This window comes from Oncorhynchus gorbuscha, linkage group LG18 (genome assembly GCF_021184085.1).
Source record: "Oncorhynchus gorbuscha isolate QuinsamMale2020 ecotype Even-year linkage group LG18, OgorEven_v1.0, whole genome shotgun sequence".
NCBI lineage: Eukaryota > Metazoa > Chordata > Actinopteri > Salmoniformes > Salmonidae > Oncorhynchus > Oncorhynchus gorbuscha.
In genome coordinates, this window is record NC_060190.1 from 31,225,854 (window position 1) to 31,252,178 (window position 26,325).

Here is a 26,325-nt window from a genome sequence, read left to right on the forward strand (position 1 = left end):
ATCTACACTATCTAAAACTGTGAATGTTCTGGTCACGTTCTGACCTTTATTTCCTTTGTTCTGTCTTCATGTAGTATGGTCAGGGTGTGAGTTGGGGTGGGCAGTCTATGTTTTGTGTTTCTATGTTTTTCTATTTCTGTGTTCGGCCTAGTATGGTTCTCAATCAGAGGCAGGTGTCGTTAGTTGTCTCTGATTGAGAATCATACTTAGGTAGCCTGGGTTTCGCTGTTGGTTTGTGGGTGTTTGTTTCCGTGTCTGTGTTTGTAGCCACACGGTACTGGTTTGGTTTGTTCACGGTTATTGTTTTGTATTTTAGTGTTCAGTTTATGTCTTTAAAATAAACATCATGAACGCTTACCACGCCGCATCTTGGTCCGATCCTTACTCCTCTTCAAACAAAATATTTCTGTATTTAATTTTCAATAAATTTGTAAACATTTTGTAAACATTTCTAAAGATATGTCTTTACTTTGTCATTATGGGGTATTGTGTGAAGATGGATGAGAAAAATATTTAATACATTCTGAATTCAGGATGTATACTTTCTGAAGGCACTGTAAATATATATTTTTAATATTAATATTATAGCCTATCGGCCTATGCATGCAGTGCCCTGTTGCAGTTAGTGATAAAATCTCCGACAGCTACACTGTGAGGTGGACAATCATTGTTTTGGGAAAGTAAAAAATAAATACAGATTGGCTATGACGTTTAACATATGCTACACATCGAAACCCAATTAACAGTTACAAAAAGATTTATAGGCTGTAAGGGCAATTAAATGTGCCTCATATGGCCAATATCTCTTGATGGCGCTGGCTGTGCAAGGTCGGATCTGAACGCATATGTCCGTAAAATTTCTCAAATGTCCAATACATTTTCATCTTTCTAGTAACGTTGTCTGGCGACATTTCTTCCTGACGGAAACCCTGGCACACACACTGGAATATGTTTCTGAGTGACAGAGTGAGGGCTTTTTGTGTGACTGGAAAATGCCGGTAACATAAAATAACATTTTTAACCCGTTCTCATGCTTTCAAAATAACGGTTCTGTTCTGGAACATTATAGATCACTTTCGCTTGTGGTTCTGATTTTGTTGCCTGAACCGGTTTCAATCCCTGGTTTTCACACAGACATGTTCGACCCTTGGTTGACTCCACCTGATAGAGAAAGAGTACTCTGTAGAGGTGTGCGCTGTAGAGTTGTATTTTTATTGTGGCCTGATGGAGATGGAACTCACCAGCAGCGATGTGTTTGTCCTCTGTGATCCTTTCCAGTCGGCCGAGCAGCGCATCAATGTTGAATTTGATCTGAGTCAGCTCTGATTTGATATCCTGTAGCTCGTTGGAGTTCACCGCTGAGCCACCCATAACAGAAAACACCAGAGAGAGAGACAGAGCGAGAGAGGGCAAGGGACAGCAGAGAAGAGTGTTTAAGTTTAAAGGTCCAATGCAGCTATTTTCATCTCAATATTAAATCATCTCTGGGTAACAATGAAGTTCCTTACAGTGATTATTTTCAATTAAAATGGTCAAAAAGAAACAAAAAATAGCTTCTAAATAAAGAACAATTTCTCAAGCAATAATTTTTGCTAAGACTGTCTGAGAGTGGTCTGAGTGAGGAGGGGAAAACTGAAAACAAGCTGTTATTGGCAGAGAGGTTTGGAACTCTTTCTTATTAATCTATTCACTAATTTACCAAATGGGGATGTCACCAGGCAGGCCAAAACTACATCCCACCAAAACAGCCTGAAATTTCAGGTGGCCTTTTCAAACAGCTCTTTTACTAAAAGGGCATTATCATCATTACCACAATTTCATAGTGTTATTCCAACCTCATAGTGTGGAAATATATATGACAAACAGGAAAAATGTTTTTGATGGCACTGGGCCTTTAAAAGACATTCACTCTGACATTCATTGCAACGTAATAGCATGTGAATCAAGAGAAGATTGCTGTATATATGGTAACAACACTGCAAATGGTTATTACTCAAGACAACAACAATGATTTGTCCCAACAAAATTAAATCCATTATTTAACCTTAGAATTGACTGTTTTAAAGCAGATATAACAGTATTCTAGATGAAAAGAGCTGGCTTTAGAGTTGTTCATGTTCAACCCAGCCAATTCAGGTCAAAGCTTTGTCTCGAAGAGGTCTCAAACTTTATTGGATAAATTGTATAGAGCGCCTTCGGAAACTCACACTTCTGCTTGATGGTGTTGCCGGGGAGGACTGAAGCGCGTGCCAACAGCTTGACGGGCAAAGACTTGACCCGGCGCACCAGGGGCATGGCCATGCGAGGCCGCTTAACTGGTACCACTCTAGGCACTGGCGACACTCTGCCCCGGTACTCAAACAGCCTACAGAGGGAAAGACAAAGCATTTGGTGGAAGGATATTGATATATTTATAATGTACATTTCTGTATTGAGTTATGACAGTTCAGAGGTAAAAGGTCTTGAAAAGATATTGACATGCCTGAAACATTGAAAGGGTCAACTGTAGCTATACTACAGTACAGTACCATGGACTGAGAGTGGTGAATACATTTTATGGAGTTTGAGAGAACTACAGGTACCAAAATTAAGGAAACACTTGAGTAAATGAGGGATACAAAATACACTGAACAAAAATACGAAACGCAACAGATAAAGTGTTGGTCCAATGTTTCATGAGCTGAAATGAAAGATCCCAGAAATGTTACATATGCACAATAAGCTTACTTCTCTAATTTTCGGCACACATTTATTAACATCCCTTTTAGTGAGCATTTCTCATTTGCAAAGATAATTCAGCCATCTGACAGGTGTGAAGCACATTAAACAGCATGATCATTACACAGGTGCACCTTGTGCTGGAGGACAATAAAAGGCCACTCTGCCACAGCTGTCTGAAGTGTTGAGGGAGTGTGCAATTGGCATGCTGACTGCAGGAATGTCCACCAGAGCTGTTACCAGAGAATGTAATGTTAATGTCTCTACCATAAGCCTCCTCCAATGTGTTTTATAGAATTTGGCAGTACATCCGACCGGCCTTACAACGTAGACCACGTGTATGGTGTCATGTGGGCAAGCGGTTTGCTGATGTCAACGCGGTTTGCTGATGTGAACTGAGTGCCCCATGGTGGCGGTGGGGTTATGGTATGAGCGGCATATGCTATGGACAGCAAACACAATTGCATTTTATCGATGCCAATTTGAATGCACAGCGATACCATGACAAGATCCTGAAGCCCATTATCATGCCGTTCATTTGCCACTATGCCCTTATTTTTCAGCATGATAAAGCACGGCCCCATGTCGCAAGGATCTATACACAATTCCTGGATACTTTGGGATGCTCTGGATCAACGTGTACGACAGCGTGTTTCAGTTCACGCAAATATTTAATAACTTAGTACAGCCATTGAAGAAAAGTGGGACAACATTCCACAGGCCACAATCAACAGCCTGATCAACTCGATGCAAAGGAGATGTGTCGCAGTGCATGAGGCAAATGGTGGTCACACCAGATACTGAAAGGTGTCTGTGACCTACAGATGCATATCTGTATTCCCAGTCATGTGAAATCCATAGATTAATTGACTGATTTCCTTATATGTATCTTGAATCTTAAAAATTGTTGCACGTTTCGTTTATATTTTTGTTTAGTGTATATTGAAAGAAGGTGCTTCCACACACAGATTTGGTTCCTGAGTTAATTATGCAATTAGCATCCAATCATGTTTAGAATCATGTATAAAAATGCCCATTTGCCCGTTATTTTGGCTACCGTGGCTAGAAGAAAAGATCTCAGTGACTTTCAAAGAGGCGTCTCAAAAGAGAAGAATGGGGTTTAAAGGGTGTGTGTGTGTGTGTTTTGTGTGTGTCAGTCACCAGACTTCAACCCAATTGAACACTTATGGGAGATTCTGGAGCAGTGCCTGAGACAGCCTTTTCCACCACCTTCCAAAAGACATTTCATACTTAGTTTCTTTGACGAATGGTCTCTATGACTACACCCCTGTATGATTGCATCCCTCCAATAGAGTTCCAGACACTTGTAGAATCTATGCTAAGGTGCATTGAAGCTGTCCTGGCAGCTTGTGGTGCCCTAGCACCCTATTAACACCTGTTATGTTAGTGTTTCCTTTATTTTGGTAGTTACCTGTATATTGCCTTTAAGGGTATATGAGTCCACTGCGCTGTAAAGATTTAGATAAGCAAGGATTTTGAGGAAAAAAGGTTTCTATCTGGTGTGTTGCGATTGAAGTAATAGGCTATCGCCTCTGCTTCAAAGCGGTATCTGCAGTCCAGACAGAGAGCAGGTTCGCCGGTTACGTCAGCGGCTCCCCGGAGATCACTTGAAAGCAGAAGGGCAATGAAATTATTGGGTTTATCTCTCTGTAATATATTGATCCCAGTCAAAGGCAGCCTCTGACAGCCGTAACTCTGAATTGGACATCACAGAGAGGGTATAAATAAACTCCCCTGGATGGTTGAAATGTGTTCCTCATCTGGATATTATGTTCAGACGTCTGCAAACACAGGCATCCAGCGGAGAGCACCAGCGGGGCTTCTATAGCCACTGAAACAGGGGCGGCCAAGAGATGGGGGGGAAAGATACTGCCAAAGTTTGCTTGGCAAAGGTCGTTTTGTGAAACTAAAGCTGGACTTAAAAGCTGGTTGCTTTCTAAAAGCTTTCTTTATGGGAACGAGTTTGAAGACCTTCCAGTGATGATGAGTGGAGAACATAAGGCAAAAACATCTCTCACAAAAAGTCTCTGGATAGTAAATATAGAGATTATATAGTTTGCACCCTCTGTATGACTGCTTTATAATGCCATCAGTGACTGAGCTTTTGGGAGATTGCAAAACAATGTATCTCTTTATTTAATTTACTGTGAATGTTCGCCATTGCAAAAATCTTCTTTCTACCTCATTTGTGCTAAGTAGAGTTATACTGAAAGGGTATTAACAGGTAGGCAATTCCACAGTAACAGAATGCTGAGACACAGATTCTTCACTTTAAAAGTATGCAAAGTTAAACAATCCACACAAATCTATGCACAAGGACTACTTTTAACAATTTCCACAGAACATTTTACAAAAACACATTTACTCGAAGAACAGTGCAGCTGTAAAGTTTGGTAACAGAATGACTAACAATCTCCCTCAGGTTTTATGACCAAGGCACTTGGTCTCAGTGCAAGAGGTGGAAGAGGCGTCACTACAGTCCCTGGTTTGAATCCAGGCTGTATCACATCCGGCCGTGATTGGGAGTCCCGTAGGCCGGCGCACAATTGGCCCAGCGTCGTCAGGGTTTGGCCGGGGTAGGCCGTCATTGTAAATCTTAATTGGTTCTTAACTGACTTGCCTAGTTAAACAAAGGTTCAATTAAAAAAAAATCAGGAGTAAAATGTTGCTTAATAAGTCACATAATAAGTTGCATGGACTCTGTTGAATGACTACCTCATCTCTGTACCCCACACATACAATTATCTGTAAGGTCCCTCAGTCGAGCAGTGAATTTCAACCAAAGATTCAACTACAAAGACCAGGGAGGTTTTCCAATGCCCTTGTAAAGAAGGGCACCTATTGGTAGATGGGTAAAATTAAAAAAGCATACATTGAATATGCCTTTGAGCAGGGTGGTTATTAATTACACTTTGGATGATGTATCAGTCACTAAAAAGATACAGGTGTCCTTCCTAACTCAGTTGCAGGAGAGGAAGGAAACCGCTCAGGGTTTTCACCATTAGGCCAATGGTGAGTTTAAAACAGTTAAATAGTGGTGATCGGAGATCAGAGGATGGATTAACAACATTGTAATTACTCCACAATATTATCCTATTTGACATAGTGAAAAGAAGGAAGCCTGTGCAAATAAACCAAAACAATGGAGCTAAGCACAGGCTAAATCCTAGAGGGAAACCTAGTTCAGTCTGTTTTCCAGCAGACACTGGGAGATTAATACACCTTTCAACAGGACAATAACCTAAAACACAAGGCCAAATCTACACTGTATTTGCTTACCAAGAAGACATTGAATGTTCCTGAGTGGCCGAGTTACAGTTTTTAATGAAATATACTTGAAAATCTATCTAGCTTGACGACTTTTGAAAAGAATAAGTGTGGAAACTTATCCAGAAAGACTCACAGCTGTAATCGCTGCCAAAGGTGCTTCTACAAAGTATTGACTCAGGGATGCGAATACTTACTGTATGTGGGGTTTTGGTAACAGAATGACAAGATGCTAGGCAATGTTTCTTAAACTTACAGAAGGCAAATCTTTTCAGCAAACTAAATATAAATGTTGATATTAGTTGAGAGGTTTCTTTACTTCAACATTATGTTTTGATGTATTTCTAAGACCTTTTCTGCTAAATGTTTTCTTAGACCCCTTTTCCATATGTTTGACCAGAAATCTAAACCTTTGATTATTACAATTTTTTGGGGTGGAAAATGTATGCCTTCGTTTCAAATTTGATGTGCTCCTATGAACTTCACATGTTGATGCTCATGGGTATTTTTAGATGGAAATGCTCTGGTGTAATCCACTCACCTGCCATATAATTCATTTCTGTAGTAGTGATAATCAAAGTCGTACCCACTGAAAGATAAAAAAAAATATATATATATATATATATATATATACACTGCCGTTCAAAAGTTTGGGGTCACTTGGAAATTTCCTTGTTTTTGAAAGAAAAGGCACATTTTTTGTACGTTAAAATAACATTCTATTGATCAGAAATACAGTGTAGACTTTGTTAATGTTGTAAATGACTATAGTAGCTGGAAACGACAGATATTTTAATGGAATATCTACATAGGCGTACAGAGGCCCATTATCAGTAACAATCACTCCTGTTTTCCAATGCCACATTGTGTTAGCAAATCCAAGTTCATAATTTTAAAAAGGCTAATTGATCATTAGAAAACCCTTTTGCAATTATGTTAGCACAGCTGAAAACTGTGGTAATTAAAGAAGCAATAGAACTGGCCTTCTTTAGAAACAGCGCAACCTTGCTTTAGAAGGACAACATCCCGGAGTCGCCTCTTCACTGTTGACGTTGAGACTGGTGTTTTGCGGGTACTATTTAATGAAGCTGCCAGTTGAGGACTTGTGAGACGTGTGTTTCTCAAACTAGACACTCAAATGTACTTATCCTCTTGCTCAGTTGGGCACCGGGGCCTCCCACTCCTCTTTCTATTCTGGTTAGAGCCTGTTTGCACTGTTTTGTGAAGGGAGTAGTACACAATGTTGTACGAGACCTTCAGTTTCTTGGCAATTTCTTGTATGGAATAGCCTTCATTTCTCAGAACAAGAATAGATTGACGAGTTTCCGAAGAAAGTGCTCGTTTCTGCCCATTTTTAGCCTGTAATCGAACCCACAAATGCTGATGCTCCAGATACTCAACTAGTCTAAGGAAGGCCAGTTGTATTGCTTCTTAATCAGAACAACAGTTTTCAGCTGTGCTGACATAATTGCAAAAGGGTTTTCTAATGATCAATTAGCCTTTTAAATGAGAAACTTGGATTAGCTAACACAACATGCCATTGGAACACAGAAGTGATGGTTGCTGATAATGGGCCTCTGTACGCCTATGTAGATATTCCATAAAAAATCTGCCATTTCCAGCTACAATAGTTATTTACAACATTAACAATGTCTATACTGTATTTCTGATAAATTTGATGTTATTTTAATGGACATAAAATAGGATTTTCTTTCAAAAACAAGGACATTTCTAAGTGACCCCAAATAATGTATATTTATGTATACATATAATTAAACAACATTATAACATTCTGGAATGACAATTAGCATCAAAAGTTTCCTAATTTCCTCAAATTCCTCTCCATTGTATGCCCCGATCAGAGCTGTATGGCAAAAAGCCCACTGTCCGGTTCTATCAGATCAGTGATGTTGAAGGATAGGAAATGAGTCAAGGAATTATCAGCAATTACCGTATTGAGACAATTGAGATTGAACCCTTATTACTTATTGCCCCGTCCCTTCCATGAAGCTTTACTCCCTATGGAGTACCTGTAGAGAGCAGTGGCAGACCTCTTCAGCCCTTTGGGTCTGTTGGGCTTGGGTTCCCCCGCCATGTTGATGTCTGAGGAAAAACGGAGAGGGAGAATGTTACAGAGAAATTTAGAAAAATGTAGTAAAAAGTCACAGGAGTCTCTCAATCATCAATATCAACCTTGCCCTCTGGGTCTGTTGGGCATGGGCTCCCCCGCCATGTTGATGTCTGAGGAGGAGAGGAGTGGAGAAAAGGGGTGTTACAGAGAAAAGCAGATGGATCGAGACAAAATGAGTCTCAATTATCAATTGTATCAACATCACCCTTATCATCTGTTATTAAAGGGGCAATCTGCAATTGTTACACCAATTTTGGGACTTAGAGTACACTGAGTGTACTAAACATGCCCTTTCCATGGCATAGTCTGACCAGATGAATCTAGGTAAAAGCTTTGATCACTTATTGATTTCACCTGTTAAATCCGATTCAATCATTGTAGATGAAGGAGAGGAGACAGGTTAAAGAAGGATTTTAAAGCCTTGAATCAATTGAGACACGGATTGTGTATGTGTGCCATACAGAGGGTGAATGGGCAAGACAAAATATTGAAGTGACTTTGAATGGGGTATGGTAGTAGGTGACAGGCACACCAGTGTAAGTGTGTCAAGAACTGCAACGCTGCTGGGTTGTTCATGCTCAACAGTTTCACAACTTTGGGAAGCATTGGAGTCAACATTGGCCAGCATCCTTGTGGAATGCTTTCGACAGGGATGCCCCGACAACTCGAGGCTGTTCTGAGGGCAAAAGGGGGTACAACTCAATATTCAGAAGGCGTTCCTAATGTTTTGTACACTTAGTGTATAGCTATTGATTCTTGAAGGATATAACGTAGAAATGCTTTATGAACTTAGTTCAATTGTTGTACCCCATCAGAACCCAAAATAAGCTTGTTTTATCATTTTGTTTGTACACAATAAGTGTGAACAAGCACTTTATAGCCTAAAAAATTGTTGAGACTATATTTTCTATCTCATGGGTGGTCAGTCCTTGCATACACATCTCTGTCTGAATTTGAGAGTGGTTACATTTTGTCCAGTCCCATCCCTCAGCTATTTACCAAATCAGTGGCGGGGTGTCACTTTGTTATTGTTTGAACTGCAGATTGCCCGTTTAAATGGACAGTGCACTCAAATAAAACAATTGCAAATAGGTTTCTGTACCCTGTAAGCAGTTTATGGACAAGGTAAGAGAGCAATCAATGCTTTGGTTTGGTTTACCTGCTGACTCTCCGCATTTGTGGAACAAATCCAATACAAGTCAATATCCCTGGTATTAGGTTTTGGAGACAGTGGTCGAATAAACAAAACCAAAGCATGGACTGCTGTCTTACCTTGTCCATAGACTGTGTACAGGATAAGGAAACCAATATGTCAATTTGTAATTTGGGTGAACTTTAATATTACATCAAACATAGACATACAATAAAGAGCAGGACTCCTTTCATCTCTCAATATTAGACGAGGACGTTTTCTGCTAAAGGTGTAGGTGCTGCAATATTATGTCTGACATTTGGGAGTCAGGTAACGGTGAATCAACATAAATGGCACAATGTAAAACGTTTCAAAATAACAAGAATATCTAGACCCCACCCTTGGATCTCTGCATGGAACCTCGCCATAACACAAAGGCAAGTCCACAGAAATAGGGTGAATCTGCCCCTAGCCTTTTAACATGTACGTACATATGCCAACCACGGCTAAGGGAAACGCTGGCATCTAAATATATTTGGTTCATTTTTTTAAATGAATTTATTCTCCCCTGGAAAGTGAGGGCTACAGCGGCGGCTATATTTCATCACCACTTGAGATTCTTGCCTCATCACCAAGCGAGGAAGATATTTCGGTGAGCATTGTGGCTTGGAGAAGTTTTACCTTGCTGGGGCAGAGGGGAGTGAGAACAAGGGTGGATCAAGTCAAGTAAGCAACAAAGTGAGGTAGTTTGGGCGTCTAATCAGATCTACTGTATGCAGAGAATGTGGCGTGAGTGAGGCAAGGTTGTAGATATCATCCAATTGAATTGTGTGTGTGTGTAATTAGATATATTGTATGCAGAGACCATGGCATGAGTGAGGCGAAGTTGTAGATATAATGGGTTATCGTAAACTCTGAAGCCAGACAGGATTATCAAGGCTTAAGCTTTGGCGACATCTACGGGCTGATTGTTATGTGGACACGTTATTGATCTCCTTGGTTACATTTGAATAAACTTCAAGTATTACCAATGTCATGACTCTCTCTCTCTTTGGTGAGGATCAAAAGGACCCATCAGCTAGACAAATGTCTGAGGATAGCCAGACTCCCCCCTCTTCCCACAGGAGAGGAGAGGGGGGAGTTTGGCCTGTTTTATGACTTAAATGCCTTGCAGAAACTCTCCCACACGCAGAAATAGAAGGCTGAAAATCCTTTGTTACTCAGAGAGACTGTGCCGCCAAAACTTTAACATCAAACAATGGACATTGAAACAATATTTCTAACATAAAGAATGTTGGGAATGATGACAGAATATGGGAAATTAATGTCTATTTTGTGATGCCATTAAAATGATCAGAAAGACATGATGGAAACATTGTAACTAAGAGCTTCCACACAGTATATATCAGATTTACATCTAAATGTTGTAAAACGTATGATTAAAAATGAAACTATTTTTGAAACGATAGAAATGTGATTTTAGTCTTCTAATGAGATAATGGTTTTCATGTTTGTTGCACACAAACTAAACCACGCCCCTAATGAGGTCAGAAGGAAGAACAGTTCCCTCTCACCACCATATGTACCTCTGATGTATCCATTCTAACGGACATTCCAAGACAAAGAAGCATACAACTAAAAAGGACAGAGACTTGCATCGAACTACTTGCCATAGATGGATCGAATGGTTTCAAAAGAGAGACAACAGAGAAATACATCTATTCGTAAATATATGTTGCATTTCAGTTGTTAGTGTGCTAAATATACTGACTACGGTGAGCGTAGTTTCCAAATATATGTACGAGAAGTTGACTCTCTCCTTACATACCCCTCCCCTTTCCATTGTGTAACCAGAAGGTCATGTTTTTGTTAGTCCACTAGGGACTGTTTTCATTGCATTATGTTAGTAATCAATAACCTATACCGTGTGTGTGTTTTATGTATTTCTGTGTAATTATTTAGTTAGTAAATAAATAATTAAGCCAATTTGTGTATCGCTGATTCATCACTTAGGTTAGGGTTCGTGCAGATTTACGAATTAGACTGATATGAGGAAATAATGAATAGTTGACTTATTGATGTAAGAGATATTTAGATAATCTTGAGAGTTTGTCGGGAGATAGTAACTCGGTAAATGACTTTTCCCGTGGTGCCCCAAATTCCCAATGAGTTAATTATTACATGATTCATTTACTTGAGTAATAATTAAACGTAGTAGGTAATTATTTGCAGTTATCACATTAATATGATAGTCACGTTACGACACCAACTATATATTCCTCGGACAAATCTATGTAATGTAACAATTCAAATGGTGCTCTTTAGTCTACAGTGTAATGAGCATGATGGGAGACAGAGTGCTGGTTCAAAGCGCAGGGCACAGCAGGTGTTTATTTAGTAAAGGACCACAGGAGGAGGCAGGTAGCAGGGTCCAGGAACAGGCAGAAGGTCATGCACAGGGAATCCAAAAAGGTAATATTACAGGTGTGGAAAAAAGGTTAATAACGTAGTCTGGGAGATCAGACAAGAAGTGGATGGCCAAAAACTACGATACACGGGAGGACTAATATGAAAATAAATGAAAATAAGCGCTCCAAATAGAATGTGCACAAAAACAAACAATACCTCACAATGATGGGGTACAATGAACTGAACTAAATAGTGTAAATGACATACAGGTGTGTGAACAGGTGATCAGAATTCAGGGGATTGGGATCTGGAGAATGAGCTGCATTCATTGGATCTATGTGTTTGAGAGTGTGAGTTGGAAGGTGGGCTGGAAAGTGAGCTGCGTTCAGGGGATCTATGTGTTTGAGAATGAGTTGAAGCAGACGTCAGCAAACAGTAGTAATCAGCTGATGAAACAGTTTGGCTAAAGGATGTTGGCTAGGGAAAATATGATTTGAAAAAGTTTGAAAAGTTTGATTGAAATTGATCAAATATAAAGCATTACACCTCAAGGAATAACAAAAGTCATACATTATTTCCTTGTTCTGTTTTATTTCAGGAATGGAACCCAGGAGTCAAAAAATTTCAGGTTAACAAACATATATTACCTTTTTCTGTAAAAACAGTAACAGTCAAAAGTTTGGACACACCTACTCATTACATGATTTTTCTTTATTTTTACTATTTTCTACATGATATAATAATAGTGACGACATCAAAACTATGAAATAACACATGGAATCATGTAGTAACCGAAAAAGTGTTAAACAAATCAAAATATATTTTATATTTTAGGTTCTTCAAAGTAGTCACCCTTTGCCTTGATGATAGCTTTGCACACTCTTGGCTTTCTCTTAACCAGCTTCACCTGGAATGCTTTTCCAACAGTCTTGAAGGAGTTCCCACATATGCTGAGCACTTGTTGACTCATTTTCCTTCACTCTGCGGTTCAACCCAAACCATCTCAATTGGGTTGAGGTCAGGTGATTGTGGAGGCCAGGTCTGATGGAGCACTCCATCACTCTCCTTCTTGGTCAAATAGCCCTTACACAGCCTGGAGGGGTGTTGGATCAGGGTTGGATAGTCCCACTGAGTGCAAACCAGATGGGATGGTGTATCGCTGCAGAATGCTGTGGTAGCCATGCTGGTTAAGTGTGCCTTGAATTCTAAGTAAATCACTGACAGTGTCACCAGCAAAGCACGCCCACACCATCACACCTCCTTCTCCATGCTTCACGGTGGGAACCACACATGCGGAGATCATCCGTTAACCTACTCTGCGTCCAAAAAAGACACGCCGGTTTTGACCAACAATCTCAAATTTGGACTCATCAGACCAAAGGATAGATTCCCACTGGTCTTATGTCCATTGCTCATATTTCTTGGCCCAAGCAAGTGTTAGCAGTTGATGTTACTCTTCAATAACACAGACTCCAAAGCAAATAAGGGAGATTCAAATAGGTTTATTCAAAGCGGGCAAATCATGCTTGGAAGTAAATGTTCATGCTCCCCTGTCCTCAGTGATTCTCTCCTGTGGTTCTATCCACACAACAAAAGGACAGGATGTAGTTTTATAACCCAGCCCTAGCCTGTGGTTGACCAATTATAATTTCTTGCAATAAAACTGTGCCAATGGCCAAATAACGAGAACGTGCCCCACGTAGCTATGAGTTCAGGACTGACATTCCTAACAGATGTTGATAATTCACATTGATAATTCCCTATTGACATTTAGTACTTTTGACCTCTCGTGTTCTGCTTTGTGTATTTATCTTCGAAATATTCTTACTCTCCCCCTTACTCTCGCCATTTAAAAAATAAATACTTAAAATGTATTTTAAGAAAACAAAAATTATGAAAAAATAGACAGTATAAAAACAGTAGTAAGCATAAATCATTCACATTTATCTCCTTGCATTTCTATAAAACACAAAGGGCATATTGTACTTGCTGTTACAATAAGAAATAGAAAACAAGTATTAACAGGTGTAATGATAATGTCCCTACAACATCCTGTATTAGGAGGAAACAAACAAAAACAATTCTACAAGACAATATTTTATCGTCCTATTGGCAAGGTAATCATTCACCAAGTCCTTTAAAAGTGACCAGCTCTTCCACACTGGTATCAGTCTCACATAGATAGCTATTAGAAATTATGTTCTGACAGTCTGCCGGTAGTAAGGAATTCTTCTTCCATTCGAATTCTTCTTCCGTTCCACTGGTTGATAAGGACTCTCTAATGAACACTTCACCGGTGATCTTGTATCATTTCAAGTACAGTTCTTGGATCAAGGGATATTGCTTCAGCTTCAGACTGTAAATTCACATAACCTGTAACGAAGGAAACAAAAAAGTGAAAGTAACATGTCCTGGTTTCAAGAGAAATAGATTTCCCTAAGTAAGCATGTCCCGATTTTCAGGAAAATGTTGGCTAGATATCCCTAATATGATGACTCCTGTGTACAACATAGAAGCTTATCAGGTTCTGATTATCTTTACTATGCTTCTTCACCCAAGATTGGACCCCGATTGCTAATCAATCAGTTCTAAATTCTCCAGACTCCGCTTTGTCATCAAAATGGACAACCTTGCAATGAGTGACATGTATCCGTCGTGATTTTCCCTGGACTTTTACTGCTGACCTCATTATGAGCAAAACTTGATAAGGACCTTCCCATTTTGGCCCTATTTCTTTTACCATCACCCACTGTCCTGGTACTATGTCATGTACCCTCTCGGGGCTTATTCCCCACTCCTCTTGTCTGTCTGCTTCCCATACTGTATTAAAGAGTTGTATGCAATAGTTAAGCATCGTGTCACTCATAAGGTGAAGAACTGCTTTCCTCAAATCTAACGTGCCTGCCACTATCACATTCTTCATTGTAGTAACTGCCCAGCCTGCCTTCCTCACACCCCCCTCCACAATGCTTAAACCGCCTATGTATAAGATAAACTCAGGGTTTTTCCAACAGATGACTCTTATTAACCCTATCAGAGAGCTGATCCGAAACCAACTCACAACAGTCGTGTTCAAATAATGTGGTATCTGTAAGTTACATCAGAGTGGCTGGATTACATGTGGTGCCACGTTGTATGATGATGTTAGGAGCCTCCACTACTATAGTAGCGGCCATAGCTTCTTTGCTAGCATACTGGTTCCATATCCCAAGTTCCACACTCGTTTTCTTCGTAGTCCAAATAGGATGGTTCTGAACTGTAGATCCCTGCAGTTGTCTAATTTTTACACTTCACCTTCCCTTCAGAAATGTTCAATGTAGAGTCAAGTTGCATAATAACATCAAGACCTAAAATAGGTTGTTCAAATGAGCCTATCCACACCCCTGCATCAATCTTCATTGGACCAATAGAAATTGATAATGATTTAGTCTGTTTCATATCTGTCTCATATCCCCCCCAACTCCTGTTGCTCTTTTTGCCAATGTGTACTGTACTGAGGACATATATGTTTTGCATAAGATATGAGCAATACAGTGACTTCAGCACCCATATCTACTAAAAAATCTACTGCAAAGTTGTTAATCATGTTCACATATATTCCAGCTGAATTCATATGTACACCAGCTGAGATGGGACGTAAGAGGGGGCCTTGTTAGTTTACTTCCACAGCATCCAGCTGAGCCGTAGAGAGTTTCTTAAATTTCTGCATCAGCATTGTATCATTGAGGCAGTTGTCCTGTTTCCATTTTCCCTTAGACGGACCCAATTTCTTCTGGCAATTCATCATTAGATTTAGTTTTCTTTTCCGACATTCTCGTTGTGAACAGAAATGCAGCAATAATGACATACACCAGGTTTCTCTTCTGCTGAACGAATAATGTTATAGGTTTCACTCGTAACCCGCAGAACTCTGATAACAGCCGGTTTATTACGTTGATTGATGTCTCTGTCCAGTTGGGACAACCTGTCGATGATGTTGCCGTAGTTTTGTCTCTCCCAGTCATTAGTTGTGGAAAACAAACGTTTTTCGCAAATCATCATGTATGGACAGCATCAGCTGATGAGTGATTGCCCCATTTTTGGAGGAATTGTGTGTATCTTCATCTTCCATGTCAGGTAACCCACTGTGTATAACCACAGTCGCTCTAAAGTTTATTTCGGGTTTTTGAACACATTTGGTTTCTCTCTCCCCAATTAGTGCTTGCATTGGTCAGACCTTTAAGGAAAACATGTATGGTTCTCCATCCAACCTCCACATCTTGCTCTTCACCATCCACAGCTCTAAACTATTTTCTTCAAGTACACCATGTTCACTGTTCAAAACAAAGGCTAGTAACTGTAACCCATCGTAAGGATGTAGATTGTAGAGTTTCTTATAGCGCTTCAAATGGTCCCATGTTTTCATACCCACTTCTTGTGGATGTTTCAACATTTTGACTATTCATCCAACTGTTTTGGAGATGCCGATTTGTGCGTGATAACTGTCAGAAGAGGTTTTGTCTTTACTACCTTTTACAGCCTGTGTTCTGGTTGGCCTAAGACATCGTTCGTCACCGCTGTCTGTATCTGTTGACTCAAAGCCAGGCAGTACTGACCAGATGCTTGAAACCCGATCATCCTTGCGCAACTCAGCCTGAGGGTAGATTGAGGGAACAAATGGTCCGCAGGTGGGTGTCAAGTCTGTTTTAACTACCCTTGCCTGTAATTGTTGAATTTCTACTTTCAAGGTTTAGATTTGTTCACCGAGAGCTTTCAAATGATCCTTCTCTCTTCAATGTCCTGTTACGATTCTCCAGAAATGATTTATCATCCCGTTTTCTTACCATCGTGTCTTTGTCAAGGAATTCGACATTCTCTGTATTTCCCCCCAGATTTTTGTATATCAGACAGATTCCATATTCTATCTTTGTCAGCAATGACAGAATATTTCTTTATTATCTCTTGCCTACACTTCTTTACTTTGAAATGGTTCATACACTACAGTCCAAAAGTTTGGGGCCACTTAAAATTGTACTTGTTTTCGAAGAAAATCAAAAAACATTGTCCATTAAAATAACATCAAATTAATCAGAAATACAGTCTAGACATTGTTAATGTTGGAAATGACTATTGTAGCTGGAAACGGCTACAATAGTGGACAATAGTGGCTACAATTAATGGAATATCTACATAGGCGTACAGAGGCCCATTATCAGCAGCCATCACTCCTGTGTTCCAATGACACGTTGTGTTAGCTAATCCAAGTTTCTCATTTTAAAAGGCTAATTGATCATTAGAAAACCCTTTTGCAATTATGTTAGCACAGCTGAAAACTGTTGTTCTGATGAAAGAAGCAATAAAATTGTCCTTGTTTAGACTAGTTGAGTATCTGGAGCATCAGCATTTTTGGGTTCAATTACAGGCTCAAAATGGCCAGAAACAATGGACTTTCTTCTGAAACTCGTCAGTCTATTCTTATTCTGAGAAATGAATGCTATTTCATGAGAGAACTTTCCAAGAAACTGAAGATCTCGTACAACGCTGTGTACTACTCCCTTCACAGAATAGCACAAACTGGCTTTAACCAGAATAGAAAGAGGAGTGGGAGGCACCGGTGCACAACTGAGCAAGAGGACATTCAAATGTCTAGTTTGAGAAACAGATGCCTCACAAGTTCTCAACTGGCAGCTCATTAAATAGTACCCGCAAAACAAAAGTCTCAACGTCAACAGTGAAGAGGTGACTCCTGGATGTAGGCCTTCTAGGCAGAGTTGCAAAGAAAAAGCTATATCTCAGACTGGCCAATAAAAATAAAAGATTAAGATGGGCAAAAGAACACAGACACTGGACAGAGGAACTCAGAGATATACACAATGTTTATACATTTATTTTACCCCAAAATATATCCCCCTTTGATTACTCAAATATTTTTTCTGTTGGGTCTGGCTACCCATAAAAAACGTATGTTCACCTCAAAAAGCTCATTGAATCCTTACATTAACCATATGTGTAAAAATTGCTACTCAACTAGCAACGGACTTCTATGCAACAAGGTTTCACAAACCTGTTACAGAGGACACTAACCACTAACTGAGCAAACAAAGGACTTGAACCCTTATACATCACAGATACGTATCACTCATTGCATGCACACATTTGAACCTGATTGGTTCTTTTAAAATTATATTGGTCTAGACTCACCCAGCACTTATGCCATCAATCAGGAGATTAAGAGTTGACTCCCCAAAGTGGGTTGTGCTCAGCCTTCTCTCTTTCTTCTGGAACAACACACAGTTGAGTTTTTCTTGTTGTTGTTTAGACCAAGTCATCCGGGTTACGGCACCAAATGTTAGCAGTTGATGTTACTCTTCAATAACACATGCCCCAAAGTAAATCAGGAGTGGGGGTGAAATAGGTTTATTCAAAGCGAACAAATCATGTATGGAAGTAATGTTTATGCTCCCCTGTCCTCAGTGATTCTTTCCCGTGGTTCTCTCCACAGAACAAAGGATAGGATGTTGTTTTATAACCCAGCCATAGCCTGTAGTTGACCAATTAGAATTCCTTGCAATAAAACTGTGCCAATGGCCAAATAACAAGTATCCTATTTCAGGTTGAACCAATGAGAACGTGCCACACGTAGTTATGATAACCAACTATTCCCATTGATAAATTACCTATTGACCGTTAGTACTCTATTGACCTTTAGTACTTTTGACCTCTCGTCCTCTGCGTTGTGTACTTATCTTCAAAATATTCTTACACAAGTCTCCTTCTTATTGGTGTCCTTTAGAAGTGGTTTCTTTGCAGCAAATCGACCACGAAGGCCTGATTCACGCTGTCTCCTCTGAACAGTTGATGTTGTTACTTGAACTGTGAAGCATGTATTTGGGCTGCAATTTCTGAGGCTGGTAACACTAATGAACTTATCCTCTGTAGCAGAGGTAACTGGGTCTTTCAAATCAAATCAAATGTTATTTGTCACATACACATGGTTAGCAGATGTTAATGCGAGTGTAGCGAAATGCTTGTGCTTCTAGTTCCGACAATGCAGTAATAACCAACAAGTAATCTAACTAACAATTCCAAAATTACTGTCTTTATACACAGTGTAAGGGGATAAAGTATATGTACATAAGGATATATGAATGAGTGATGGTACAGAGCAGCATAGGCAAGATACAGTAGATGGTATCGAGTACAGAATATACATATGAGATGAGTATGTAAACAAAGTGGCATAGTTAAAGTGGCTAGTGATACATGTATTACATAAGGATGCAGTCGATGATATAAAGTACAGTATATACGTATGCATATGAGATGAATAATGTAGGGTAAGTAACATTATATAAGGTAACATTGTTTAAAGTGGCTAGTGATATATTTACATCATTTCCCATCAATTCCCATTATTAAAGTGGCTGGAGTTGAGTTAGTGTCAGTGTCAGTGTGTTGGCAGCAGCCACTCAATGTTAGTGGTGGCTGTTTAACAGTCTGATGACCTTGAGATAGAAGCTGTTTTTCAGTCTCTCGGCCCCAGCTTTGATGCACCTGTACTGACCTTGCCTTCTGGATGATAGCGGGGTGAACAGACAGTGGCTCGGGTGTTTGATGTCCTTGATGATCTTTATGGCCTTCCTGTAACATCGGGTGGTGTAGGTGTCCTGGAGGGCAGGTAGTTTGCCCCCGGTGATGCATTGTGCAGACCTCACTACCCTCTGGAGAGCCTTACGGTTGTGGGCGGAGCAGTTGCCGTACCAGGCGGTGATACAACCCGCCAGGATGCTCTCGATTGTGCATCTGTAGAAGTTTGTGAGTGCACCGGCTAGCTGGTCTGCGCATGCTCTGAGGGTGCGGCTGGGAATGCCGTCTACACGTTTAAATGTCTTACTCACCTCGGCTGCAGTGAAGGAGAGTCCGCATGTTTTCGTTGCAGGCCGTGTCAGTGGCACTGTATTGTCCTCAAAGCGGGCAAAACAGTTATTTAGTCTGCCTGGGAGGAAGACATCCTGGTCCGTGACTGGGCTGGATTTCTTCTTGTTGTCCGTGATTCACTGTAGACCCTGCCACATGCCTCTTGTGTCTGAGCCGTTGAATTGAGATTCTACTTTGTCTCTGTACTGACGCTTAGCTTGTTTGATAGCCTTGCGGAGGGAATAGCTGCACTGTTTGTATTCGGTCATATTACCAGTCACCTTGCCCTGATTAAAATCAGTGGTTCGTGCTTTCAGTTTCACGTGAATGCTGCCATCAATCCACGGTTTCTGATTAGGGAATGTTTTAATCGTTGCTATGGGAACGACATCTTCAACGCACGTTCTAATGAACTCGCACACCGAATCAGCGTATTCGTCAATATTGTTATCTGACGCAATACGAAACATATCCCAGTCCACGTGATGGAAGCAGTCTTGGAGTGTGGAGTCAGCTTGGTCGGACCAGCGTTGGACAGACCTCAGCGTGGGAGCCTCTTGTTTTAGTTTCTGTCTGTAGGCAGGGATCAACAAAATGGAGTCGTGGTCAGCTTTTCCGAAAGGAGGGCGGGGCAGGGCCTTATATGCATCGCAGAAGTTAGAGTAACAATGATCCAAGGTTTTTCCACCCCTGTTTGCGCAATCGATATGCTGATCAAATTTAGGGAGTCTTGTTTTCAGATTAGCCTTGTTAAAATCCCCAGCTACAATGAATGCAGCCTCCGGATAAATGGATTCCAGTTTGCAAAGAGTCAAATAAAGTTTGTTCAGAGCCATCGATGTGTCTGCTTGGGGGGGGATATATACGGCTGTGATTATAATCAAAGAGAATTCTCTTGGTAAATTAATGTGGTCTACATTTGATTGTGAGGAATTCTAAATCAGGTGAACAGAAGGATTTGAGTTCCTGTATGTTTCTTTCATCACACCATGACTCGTTAGCCATAAGGCATACGCCCCCGCCCCTCCTCTTACCAGAAAGATGTTTGTTTCTGTCGGCGCGATGCGTGGAGAAACCCGCTGGCTGCACCGCCTCCGATAGCGTCTCTCCAGTGAGCCATTTTTCCGTGAAGCAAAGAACGTTACAGTCTCTGATGTCCCTCTGGAATGCTACCCTTGCTCGGATTTCATCAACCTTGTTGTCAAGAGACTGGACATTGGCGAGAAGAATGCTAGGGAGTGGTGCACGATGTGCTCGTCTCCGGAGTCTGACCAGAAGACCGCCTCGTTTCCCTCTTTTTCGGAGTTGTTTTTTTGGGTCGCTGCATGGGATCCATTCCGTTGTCCTGTTTGAAAGGCTGAACACAGGATCCACGTCTCGAAAAACATATTCTTGGTCGTACTGATGGTGAGTTGACGCTGATCTTATATTCAGTAGTTCTTCTCGACTGTATGTAATGAAACCTAAGATGACCTGGGGTACTAATGTAAGAAATAACACGTAAAAGAACAAAAAACTGCATAGTTTCCTAGGAACGCGAAGCGAGGCGGCCATCTCTGTCGGCGCCGGAAGTCAATGGAAATGTACATACATGTACATACTGCCTCAATCAGCCGGACTAACCAGTGTCTGTATGTAGCCTCGCTGCTTTTATAGCCTCGCTACTATATATAGCCTTCCTTTTTACTGTTGTTTTATTTCTTTACCAAACTATTGTTCACCTAATACCTTTTTTTTGGAGCCTGTAAGTAAGCCTGGAGCCTGTAAGTAAGCATTTCACTGTAAGGTGTAACCTTTTGTATTCAGCGCACGTGACAAAAACATTGATTTGATATTCTGGTATATGCTGGTTAAATAAGCTGAAGAAATGGGGTGCATGCTTTCACGCATTCATATATTTTTTTAATAAGGTGTGCTGTATATTTTCAAGTAGACCGCTAAATTGAGAAGGGGAGGGGGTTGGGACTAGGGTGACCACTTGTAAGTGTCTCGTGGACTGTGTAATAGAGGGTTTTTCACTTCAAGTAGAAAAACAAAGAGAGGGGTGGGGTGGTGTTGCTGTTTTGTGTTTTGTATTGTGTCTTCAGGTTCATGGCGCGTGCAAGTGTTTTTGGCACGACAAAGGGTGAGATTGTAATATATGACAACATCGAAAATGATTGATTTTCAATAATTCTAATACCTAATATGCAAGGTTTGATAAATGTCTTAAAACATATACAAAGTTAATTTCATGGAATATCAACTGTTCACAGAATCGTATTAAGTGGAAGGAATGATTCAGAGGCTGGTAAATTGAAAATGGATTGAGTTGGGCAGGTATTTCATAGCTCATTTTCAAGTTACAATTTTGTGTTTACAATTTTGGTACATAAAAAGTTTCATTTTGTCATGTTAAAGCAACATAAGGATGAGGAAGGACGAATGATTTGTGTTGAGGGTCTGGTAAATGGTAATACGGTTAATATGTGTAATATTTATGTACCAAACAGGAAGGATCCTTGGTTTTTCCATACGGTTAATATGGTCATGGGAGGAATAATTGGTGGCAATCCAATGGGAGACTTTAACCAGGTTCAACATGGTATCCTTGATAAAACTATGTATTCTAAACCTGTACCAGGGGACAGAGCAGTGATACAACTATTAACCTCTTGCTCCTACCTGGCACGCAGGCGTCCCATCTAGAGATCTGGAAATGCAAATGCGCTACGCTAAATGCTAATAGTATTAGTTAAAACTCAAACGTTCATTAAAATACACATGCAGGGTATTGAATTAAAGCTACACTCATTGTGAATCCAGGCAACAAGTCAGATTTTTAAAATGCTTTTCGGCGAAAGCATGAGAAGCTATTATCTGATAGCATGTGACACCCCAAAAGACCCGCAGGGGATGTAAACAAAATAATTAGCATAGTCGTCGCTACACAAACCGCACAAATAAAATATAAAACATTCATTACCTTTGACCATCTTCTTTGTTGGCACTCCTAGATGTCCCATAATCACTATTGGGTCTTTTTTTCGATTAAATCGGTCCATATATAGCCTAGTTATCGATCTATGAAGACTGTGTGATAAACGAACAAAAATAGTGTTTCATAACGTGACGTCATTTTAAATTAAAAAAGTTGACGATAAACTTTCACAAAACACTTCGAAATACTTTTGTAATGCAACTTTAGGTATTAGTACACGTTAATAAGCGATAAAATTCATCAGGAGGCGATGTAAATTCTATAGGTGTCCGTCTGGAAAAAATGTCCAGATATTTCTCAACCAAAACATCCGGTCGGAGACCGGAGGGAATCGGTTCCCTTGATTCAGTTTGACCAAGAATCAAAGCCGAAGCAAATGACAAGACTCTAGAAATCGTGCGGAAGCTGTAGGTACTGCAACCTCGGCCTCATTTAATTCGGTTCTTCTTGAACAATTCCTGGAAATGGCGCATGGATATTTATTTCCATTTTCAGTGATCAGATTTTCCTGCACTTTTCGATGAAACGCACGTTCTGTTATAGTCACAGCAGTGATTTAACCAGTTTTATAAACGTCTGTGTTTTCTATCCACACATACTAATCATATGCATATACTATATTCCTGGCATGAGCAGCAGGGCGCTGAATTGTTGCGCAATTCTTAACAGAATGTTCAAAAAAGTAGGGGGTAGGAGTAAGAGGTTAATGAGGGATTTGGGTCTGGTAGATATATGGAGACTTGCCAATCCTAGAGAGAAGGAATATACATTTTATTCACATAACCATGAATCAAATTCCAGGATTGATTACTTCCTAATTTCCAAGAGTATGACTAAAGATGTCATAGATAGTAAATTAGGGGTTATTGCTTTGACTGACCACGCAACAGTGGAATTATGTATAGCAGTTGAGGCTGATATGGCTAAGAAAATAATTAGATGGAGGATGAATACGTACTTATTCCAAGATTAAACATTTCATCTTTCTCTCAATGAAGAGCAAGTTTTTTTTTATAAAAACATTGGTGCCACTGACAAATTGAAAACAGTATGGGAGGCCTCTAAAGCTTATGTTTGGGAAAAATAATAGCACACACCAGTAGAAAGAAAAGGGAAGATAGAGAAAGAGTTGAAAAACCAGAGTCTCAAATTAAAGAGTTGGAAAAATAGTAATCCAAGAAAAATACTGTTGAGTCACTGTTGAAACAAGTCTGTGATCTGAAGTTTCAATTACATGAAATATTTAACAAAAAGGCTGAATATGCAACGTTTCGGCTGAGGACAAACTTTGAAGAAAGTGGTGAAAAAACAGGTAAAATATTGGCTAGACAATTGAACCAAAATGATGCCAGTTTTGTAATACCAGCTATCAAAAATGGAAGTGGGGAGGTAATGACTGGTACAAAAGATATTAACAATTTGCTTTGTGACTTTTATTTGACTCTTTATAAGTCTGAAAGTAGCTTAGACCCAACTAAAATGATCAAATAAAGGATTTGGATGCTCCTAAACTAGAATCTGAGATAAGAACAGACCTCACAATGAAATCTGGAAATTCACCAGGATTAGACGGCTTCCCAGTTGAGTTTTATAAAAGGAATATCGACATATTAGCTCCTATATTAACACAGGTGGATGCAGAAGCTCTGGAACTGGAACAGCTACCTGACACTTTTAACAAGGCACTAATTTAATTAATTCTCAAGAAGGATAGAGACCCCGACTGACCCTATCAGTTTAATTCGAGTTGATTGTAAGGTGCTCTCCAAAGTACTAGCCATGAGGCTGGAGCAGGTTTTACCTCATATTACTCACACAGATCGGGTGGGATTTGTAAAAAGTAGAACCTCCACAGACAATCTCTGCTTCACCTCATGTGGCTGAGTCAAAAAGAGGATACTCAGAGGATACTCAGGTAGCAGCCCTTTCCCGTGGAGAAGGCATCCGATAGGGTGGAGTGGGGCTTTTTGACATACAGGTGAAGTCGGAAGTTTACATACATTTAGGTCGGAGTCATTAAAACTAGTTTTTCAACCACTCCACACATTTCTTGCTAACAAACTATAGTTTTGGCAAGTTGGTTACACATCTACTTTGTGCATGACACAGTAATTTTTCCAACAATTTTTTACAGACATGTTATTTCACTTACAATTTACTGTATCACAATTCCAGTGGGTCAGAAGTTTACATACACTAAATTGACGGTGCCTTTAAACAGCTTAGAAAATTCCAGAAAAAGATGTCATGGCTTTAGAAGCTTCTGATAGGCTAATAGACATCATTTGAGTCAATTGGAGGTGTACCTGTGGATGTATTTCAAGGCCTACCTTCACACTCAGTGCCTCTTTGCTTTGACATCATGAGAAAATCCAAAGAAATCAGCCAAGTCTGGTTCATCCACAAGTCTGGTTCATCCTTGGGAGCAATTTCCAAACGCCTGAAGGTACCACGTTCATCTGTACAAACAATAGTACGCAACTATAAACACCATGGGACCACGCAGCCGTCATACCGCTCAGGAAGGAGACAAGTTCTGTCTCCTAGAGATGAGCGTACGCTGGTGCGAAAAGTGCATATCAATCCCAGAACAACAGCAAAGGACCTTGTGAAGATGCTGGAGGAAACAGGTACAAAAGTATCTATATCCACAGTTAAACAAGTCCTATATCGACATAACCTGAAAGGCCGCTCAGCAAGGAAGAAGCCACTGCTCCAAAACTGCCATAAAAAAGCCAGACTACGGTTTGCAACTGCACATGGGGACAAAGGTCATACTTTTTGGAGAAATGTCCTCTGGTCTGATGAAACAAAAATAGGCTATAAAGATCATTGTTATGTTTGTAGGAAAAAGGTGGAAGCTTTCAAGCTGAAGAACACCATACCAACCGTGAAGCATGGGGGTGGCAGTATCATGTTGTGGGGGTGCTTTGCTGCAGGAGGGACTGCTGCACATCATAAAATAGATGGCATCATGAGGTAGGAAAATTATGTGTATATATTGAAGCAACATCTCAAGACATCAGTCACGAAGTTAAAGCTTGGTCGCAAATGGGTCATCCAAATGGACAATGACCCCAAGCATACTTCCAAAGTTGTGGCAAAATGGCTAAGGACAACAAAGTCAATGTAGTGGAGTGGCCATCACACAGCTCTGACCTCAGTCCTGTAGAAAATGTGTGGGCAGGACTGAAAAAGCGTGTACGAGTAAGGAGGCCTACAAACCTGACTCAGTTACATCAACTCTGTCAGGAGGAATGGGCCAAATTCACCCAATTTATTGCGGGAAGCTTGTGGAAGGCTACCCAAAACGTTTGGCCCAAGTTAAAGAATTTAAAGGCAACGCTACCAAATACTAATTGCGTGTATGTACACTTTTGAACCACTGGGAATGTGAGAAAATATATAAAACCTGAAATAAATCATTCTCTCTACTATTATTCTGACATATTACATTCTTAAAATGAAGTGGTGATCCTAACTGACCTACTAGGACAGGGAATGTTTTACTGGAACTGAGTTTAAATGTATTTGGCTCAGGTGTTTGTAAACTTCCGACTTCAACTGAATACCCTTGAGACGTTTGGCTTTGGCACTGGATTTATTAAGTGGGTTAAGGTATTATACTCCAATCCAAGAGCAGCAGTTCTCATAAATGGTATGATCTCTTTCTTTTCTGAATCTGTTGAGGGGAACCCATCAGGGTAGTCCTCTCTCACCTCTCATTTTTTACTCTATTTTTGTAGCCCTTGGCAGCATTAATCAGAATTG

General features: G+C 40.2%; 1 protein-coding gene across 5 annotated transcripts in view; it reads right to left on the reverse strand.

Annotated features, from left to right (window-relative positions):
* Window positions 1-26,325, reverse strand: part of raly (RALY heterogeneous nuclear ribonucleoprotein) — a 161,873-nt gene that overhangs the window by 44,744 nt on the left and 90,804 nt on the right. For 2 of the 5 annotated variants that reach the window (XM_046312482.1, XM_046312477.1), the window contains 5 exons: window positions 8,200-8,247; window positions 8,037-8,109; window positions 6,548-6,595; window positions 2,208-2,365; window positions 1,242-1,358 (listed from right to left, as the gene is read on the reverse strand). In XM_046312482.1, coding sequence (XP_046168438.1) covers window positions 1,242-1,358; window positions 2,208-2,365; window positions 6,548-6,595; window positions 8,037-8,109; window positions 8,200-8,247 — 444 coding nt within the window. The remainder of the gene's footprint in view (window positions 1-1,241; window positions 1,359-2,207; window positions 2,366-6,547; window positions 6,596-8,036; window positions 8,110-8,199; window positions 8,248-26,325) is intronic. The other 3 variants (XM_046312478.1, XM_046312480.1, XM_046312481.1) reach the window with 3 other exon arrangements.